This window comes from Myripristis murdjan, chromosome 21 (genome assembly GCF_902150065.1).
Source record: "Myripristis murdjan chromosome 21, fMyrMur1.1, whole genome shotgun sequence".
NCBI classification, from domain to species: Eukaryota; Metazoa; Chordata; class Actinopteri; order Holocentriformes; family Holocentridae; genus Myripristis; species Myripristis murdjan.
In genome coordinates this window covers 21,475,913-21,483,414 of record NC_044000.1, presented here as the reverse complement: position 1 = coordinate 21,483,414, position 7,502 = coordinate 21,475,913, and the positions used below count along the sequence as shown (strand labels likewise).

Here is a 7,502-nt window from a genome sequence, read left to right as displayed (position 1 = left end):
ATTTTTTTTCCCCCCTCTCAAACGCTGTTAACCCCGCTCGGCTCTGAAGACTAGTGCGATCGCGCAAAAGGTGGAGCAGCCTACAGACGGTCCAAAAAAAGGTGTCGGAGGAAGGAGCAGGTAAGCAAATTAATAACTGTTACGCCCTGCATTCATCCACTGAAATGATAACACTGAGTCAGTAGCCGACCCAGCCCCGCACACATCGATGGGAATTAACAATAGGAGGCATATTTCATTATGAATAGTCAGGAGTGCTGCTGCTGTGTCACACGATCACCTGTTACGCTCAAAGTGCGCTGCAGTGTCGATCTGAGTGTCTTGTGTCTGCATGTTTGGTGTGGCCCACATTGGTGTCACTGGGCTTTAAATGCGGACCAGTAGGGACTGATCTTGGCCCGCTGTGTTACTCAGATCGCGCTTGGATAAGTTTGTGTGATGGAGTGGCGTGAGCAGTCCGCTGTCAGCTGCGACGAAGCCTACTTGGAGGCGCAGAGATGGCTTGAGGTGAGTGCAACCACCACAAAAAATAATAATCCACAAAACGTACTTTAAACAGCTGTTGGAATGAATCCACGATTTCATTGATTTTTAATGACAATCGTGTAGTTGGGGCAATGTGTGAAATGTGACTGGGACCAGTGATGCTGTGGGAAAATATGCGTGCATCCTGTAGGTGATTATATGAAGAAACCATCAGATCAGTTTTTTCCCCCTTGAACAACTCTATCACCAGTAGCCTATAAACTTACACCAGCTTATACTGCTATTTGTAGATATAACAGCTTAGTGTTTGCCTTAAAAGGGAGAGTAAGCTGAGTTTTCAGTGGAGTTTACTCATCATCATCATCATCATCATCATCATCATCTCTGTTTGACAAACATTTTGCTTCTGTTGATGAGCCTTTGGGTGAAAACTGATCAGGCTTGCACATCTGCAAGCCCCCAGAGAAGAGGCAAGCAGTCCACACCAACAGAGGCATGACAGGATGTGTCACTCTTGACCTCACCTCTCAGATAATGACATAAAAAACTGGGAGAGTCAGTAGGCTGTTTTAACTAATAGAGCTCAGTTGGCTTTACTTCTCTAAACATTTATCACTTCTTTGGAAAACTGTGTGTGTTTAGTGGATTCAGTACTGTATCTGTCATTGCTCTTTCTCTCTCTCTCTTTCCCCCTCTCTCTCTCTGCAGCACAGGCACAGGTGACCCCATTCATCATTATTATGTACTTGCTTCCTTTGTCAGATCGTGCCCAGACCTGCTCATCAGATTTTTGAATGTTTCCACAGCAATCTCAGGGCTTTGGGACTCCAAGTGCAAGCAGGCAGTAGAGGAAAGAAATATCAAGGGTGCTAATTATGCAAATGGTAGCTGAATGATACAGACTTCAGTGTTTGCATGCATGCAGATTATAAGCCAGATTCAGGAGTGTCTTGTTTTGGTTTTCACCTAGTTCATAACAGGTCCAATAAAACTGTCAAAATTCCTAACTCATGCATAATCTGGCATAACCACACTGAATTTGTATATTGAATCAGTTCCAGTTCTATCACTTGTATCAACTAGTACAGGTCACATTACCATAGTGTTTGAAAGAAATCCTCCAATAAAAGCCAGGAACATTTTCTCTGAGGATAAACAAGCTGTTAATGAGCTGTAGGGTATAGCCAAACAAAGACTTGAGCCAAACAAACACCTTTAGTTTTTATGATCATCTAATGTTGCCCTTTTCTTGGTGCAATAGTATGCCAAAGTGCCAAGTGGCAACCTAACCAACAAACCTATCCAGAACTTTTAATAATGCCCTCTTTTAATTTCTGAAATTTCAAATTATCTCAAGTTTCCATGAAACCTCCAGCCAGCTTCCCATTCTCTCTTTTCTCTTTTATAGGCAGGCGAAATTCTGTTTTTTTGGTCCCATGAATTTTCTGCCCAGTGGGGTGTCATGGAGCTGGTGCACCGGCTGTAACTAAACAAATATTGTTCTAATTTCATGAGGGGTGAATCTAAATGCCTTCAATGTGACATCAGCGTCTCTCACACTTGCACACTGGCCCATTGTAGTGGCTTGGCCCGTGGACTTTGGTTGGGGCATGATCTCAGGCCGTAGAAGGCAGATTGCAGGAAGGGGAGGTGAAGGGGGACTTAGTAAGAGACTGGAAAGGTAAAGACTATAGGTATGGTATAGGTATAGGAGGCAGGGGCAGTACAATAAAAAGCAGAGGCCCAGTTGTGGCTCTGGAGTAATAGTTAACCTTCAAAAGGAAAGTTGTGTGGCCATGGGGTCTGCCACTGAATGATTAACAAGCTGTTTGGTTTCACAGCACTTTAACAGAGGCGTGTGTGCATGGCTAGGTAGGTGGTGGTGTTAAAACTAGACTAAATGGTCTGGAGCCTGTTACATGGGCACATTCCTGCATTAGCTACCATGGCTGTGAGCGTAGCCCCCTCAGATCTGGCTGGCTGTCAGCACAGGCCACTGTGTGCTGCAGCCACAGGGCCTTGTGCGTTAATGATGGTCCTTGTTAACTGAATAAGGCCTTTGATAAGTGACTGTTATGACAGTCAAAAGCAAGCGACAGTGAGTATGTGACGTACGGGCCAGAGGAAAATGTGAGCAAGAAAATCACCGCACTAGGTCTGTTATGAGAAACAGCTGAGTTGTCATAGCAGTTAGCTACTTATTAAAGGTTTAATGTTAAGATTATGATTTATCTGTGCTGTCATGCTGTTTATGGTGATAGTGGTAAAGATCTAGGATTTCAAGTGTGTCACACTGTTGATAATTTGGAAAAGTGGGATCAAGTGTTTTGTTTACTGTGATTCAAAGTGATTTGTCAAATACACAGGAGTGTCAAAAACAGCTGCCCTGCAAATTTCGTTGTAGTGTGTTTCATTCAGGTTGTGATACACACGTTTACTGTACTATAGTACCGCCACTTAGAGGGGCATTAGCCAGAATACTTAGAATAGCTCCTTAAACAACTGTTTCTTTTCTCGGAGCATTAGGCAGAGGTTCAGCACACTTGCTCACGATCTGGTTGAAGGTCATTCAACAATGCAGGGTATGATCTCTCCTCGGTATCAGATTTCAGATGTAGCTTTGATTTTAGTCGACTGCTTTTGTGTCAGAGTGACCGATTGAAATGGACCGTATCAGCTTCCTCAGAATTCTTTAACTCTGGAATAAAGCGACTGATAGGAGGTAACGTGATCCCGTGGGTTTCTTAAAGTTTGTTACTTGTCCTGTTGCTGTTCTCGTGTTGCACTGAAAAAAAAAAAAAAAAAAACTATAGTGTGACTGTACTTACTATCTGCCTTACATTTTTGATACAGTGTGTGGAGAGCAGTGCAACATGGTGCATTTTTTGTTATGAACGGAAGCTTAGATGGATTGCTCTGAATGCGAATTACTCAGGAATCAGCGTGTTTTCAAGATTTTAAGATTGCAGTTTAAATCATGACTTTTGATATTTCCATCCATTTCCTTTCTGCTCTCATTTTTTTTCTCTTGTGCAGGCTTCCGTTCAGTAATTTACAGTGTATTGGCTTTCCGTGACCTATAGTGCAGTGTGTTGCTTTGTCACACCACAACCAGTGAGACTGGGCTGCTCTCTGATCACGTCACTGCACTGGCATTCTGTTTGTTGACTGTTTTGATAGAGAGCAATGCCCAGCCAGCAAGGACACACGCATCGAGATGTACTCATGTGAAGTGGGACCTCACACATGTAGCTACTACGCGCAGCCACACGTTGATGTTTTATATTGTGACGTTAATAGAAATAGCTCCCGCAGTGGTGTATTTCTTGAGGCATGTCCCTGAGATATTTGGAAGATGCTGTAATTGCCCTCTGACGTCCCATTCCAGGTCCCTCGGAGGAGGCGCAGAGAATTTTAGAAACAATTAGTGGTGGCTACATTTCATGTGTCCACACAAACTTTGAATACTGATTTGCCTCAGTGCCCTGCATGAATAAACAATGACTGTGGTCAGGGATCCGGTCAGTCCCACTTTTCAGATGATTCACATTCTATTGAGACAAAATTCCACCATGTATATCTGGTTCACTGGAATAATAATGAAAAAAATGTTTTCTGTTGAATTTAGGCCCCATTACAGACTCCAAGGGCTCCCTCTGTTCTGTCATGGGAAGATGAGGGAAATTGTTGTGGTTTTCTATATACTGCGCCTCTCAACACCTTCAGTTTAGAGGAACTCTAGCACATTCTTCAAAGGAAGGGAGGGTGGTGTTTGCAGGAAGGCAAGCTGTTTTTCATATCTCCGCTCCTGCCTTAAGTCTCTCTTGTTTTGTCAGAGTAGCGGTATGTTGTTGCAGATTAGAGCTGTAATCCAACATGGCAGGTTCAGCAGGGGAGGGAGGGCGAGGTAGGTTGGATCTGAGGGGAGTTAATACTTCTAATGATGACGATACAGGGGAGGTAAAGTACCGTCTTACAGGCCAGGGCCAGCCAAGAGCCAGCACCAGGGTGGTCACTCCTTACACATTTGGGCAGGGAGATAGTATCGTAATTAGCCCATTCACTCTGCTTGGCTAGTGTAGCTTGATAAAGCACTGTGCACTCTCTGATGCCAAGTTTACACATGACCACAAAGATCAAGCTGCATGCACTGAGTCGCAAAGCCGCTTCCCCTCCACTTGATTCTTTTAACATTTTGCAGTTTTTCAATCTTTGCCTGCAGTTTTCATCATCAGAATATTGACATTTATCAAGTGAAACACAGAAAACAAGTGCAAAAGCCCTAAGTCAGTGCTCTCTGATAAAAGCAGGTTGCCCAGTAGAACAGTAGGGGTCAGGATTTCATATGCCAACACTAAGACATAACTGATGATAGTGTTTATTGTGCTTTAGTGTGTGTATGAGTGTCAGTGTCAGTGTGGATGTGAGTGTTTACAGCTTTCCATGTCTGTCTGTGTTCCTGTCTGTGTTTTTGGTGTCTGGTTATGATTATAATTTTGTCAATGGAGGTGGAGCAAGCCAAGTGCTTGCTGTGTTTTGTAAACAAAAAAAAGTATTTCCCAGCTATGGCGAGATCACATGGCAGCACCACTTGAAGACGACTGGGGGATAAGACTCATGACACTTGTGCTGCATCCCTCACTTTGTCACAAGTCTTTGATCACGGTGAAGTTTCAAGTGTAATCAGCCTGCACACTCACCCCATTCAAGAGAAATAGGAATTCCTGTGTTGAAGCACAACATTCATCTTATTCATCTAATACAACATTCTCTAGTCTGCTGATGTTTAGTGTGATTCTCTAGGAATGATGAGCATTTTAGGCCTTGGCTAGCTCAAGTTTCCTAGGGCGTGTTCTGGGGTTTAACAGGGCTTTGTTTGCAAATAATAGTGAGTGTCCTCCTGTCAGTCTGGCTACCTGGCCTGGTTTCTCCTCCCCTACTAAAAATGATGACCTTTACTTGGCTATTTTAGTAATTGTTCTCTCAAAGAACATTTAAAATAGAGAGGGACAAAAGCCTGAACCCAGACATATCTGACCAATTTAGTTGGTGTGCCCTGTTTGACCTGTTTTGCTCGTGTGTCTTTGTGTATGCCTGTGTGTGTGGGTGTGTTTGTGTGTGTATGTGTGTTTTCCTTCATATATTGCATCCTATTTGCATGGTAAATATGGTAAACATCCTATTCTCATGGTAAATATAAATGAATTCCCTTGCAGATTCAAAGCTAACCATAACGTTGTGAGGTCATTAAAAACTGCAAGTTGCAGAAGTTATTTTAACACATTTTTCACCCATGTCTGCTCTATCTCTGACACAAATGTATTTATGTTTGGGGCTTGACCGCCCACTGTAATTATTTGAAGTATTTTTGTTGGAATAACAGCTCAGGTGCTGATATTGCTGGAGGAAGCATTTTAGAAAAGAGAACAGGAAGCTTGCTTTAGGAGTGGCTGCTGGAATGAATTCAGCATCCTTTAAACCTCTCATAATTTCTCATCATAAAAAAAAAAAAAAAAAATCTCACACTTCTATCCCTGTTTTGCTTTAAAAGAAATGTAAAGCCTGTGTGGTGCCGAAAGTTTTCACTTTTATTGAAATCCTCCAATGACTGAGCTTTTAAAAGGCAGTTGTGGTCAGTTTTGTGCTTTGTGTACAATCAACACTGTAAACATTGTGTGTTTGTGTGTATGTATGGTATGTGTGCATGTGTGTGAGCCTGCATGTCATGCATACATTGTGCTTACGTTTGCCTGCGTAATGGGACTTGGAGTTCCTCTGTGGTGGTTTGAGATCATGGGAAAGGCATGAGGCTATAACCCAGCGCTGTGTTGCTCCAGCGCTCCAGATGCTCCCATAGCCTTGCGGCTTGTGCTGCCTGCCTCTGACTCTGTTAAGCACTGCTCTCCTGTTTACCAAATGCTTTTAGCGTCAAAGTGAGAAAAGCTGAGCCACTCCAGACCTCCTGAGGAATACCTGAAGAACTCTCTCCTCTGTCCCAGAGACATTGTAGGAACTCAGGAGGAAATACCACTGACTTCCTCTTCTACTGTTCTCAACATCCTACCTTTCTTCTCCGACCTCCCCCTCCCACTCCCCCACCGTCCACATCCCACCCGCACCCCATCCCCTCTCCGCACCCCACCCTTCTCGCTATTTTGCTCTCTCTCCTTCTGTATCCTTTTTTTCCAGGCAGTAACCAAGAAAAAATTTGGGACCAACGACTTCCGATCAGCGCTGGAGAATGGCTTTCTGTTGTGTGAGTAAGTACTCTGCTGTTCCCAGGCACCTCTCTTAAGCCACTCATTCATTGGGAAGCCCTCTCCTCTCCTCCAGGTCTGCACTCCACCGTAAGTGTTACTGATATTTCCCAGGGCGCCCGGCAGACCCCCTGCTACGCAAATGTTTGTTGGTCGGCCGTGTTAATAGGACCAGTGTTTTCAGAGAGCCGAACAGAGCTTGCATTGTCTAGTTTTTCAGTGTTTTCAGTGACAGATCTGCCCTCTGTGGTCTTGTTTGAGATTATGCACTCTGATCTATTTCAGGAGGGATTGCGATTCCCCGTTTGACAGATGTTACAGAGCTGTGCATGGGAAGAGCGCCATCCTTAAAAAGAGACCCTTTAATGAGAGCTGTGAGGAGCTGTGCGGTAATTGGAAATCCTCTAGCTGAAACCACATCGGAGAGCCCGGGCACCCTGCTTTCTTATTAGACCGGGTGCATTGAAAATGAGGAGTTTTGATGAGTTAGAGAAACAAACGTTGGCTGCACAGAATAGGCTTTTGCATTAATTCACTAACTGCCAGTCTACGAGTTGTGGCTTTTCTGAGATGTAAACTGGATCAGGGATGTGAATGGGTGTGTGTCTCTGTAAGTGGGTGTGTGCACTCATGTTCATTTGTGTATATGTATATGTTTGTGTGTGTGTGTGTGTGTGTGTGTGTTTGGGTGTGGGCGGGTGGGCAACACTGGTGGATGGACACAATTGTGTTTTTTGCATGAGTCAGCAGGATGCTGTA

The 7,502-nt window shown here is 43.9% G+C and overlaps 1 protein-coding gene across 1 annotated transcript in view; it reads left to right on the top strand.

Moving 5' to 3' along the window:
- LOC115380479 (LIM domain only protein 7-like) overlaps positions 1–7,502 on the top strand; it is a 51,478-nt gene continuing 43,976 nt past the window's right edge. Inside the window, exons 1-3 of the mRNA XM_030081696.1 lie at positions 1–120; positions 415–507; positions 6,676–6,746. Coding sequence (XP_029937556.1) covers positions 439–507; positions 6,676–6,746 — 140 coding nt within the window. The 5' untranslated portion in view covers positions 1–120; positions 415–438. The remainder of the gene's footprint in view (positions 121–414; positions 508–6,675; positions 6,747–7,502) is intronic.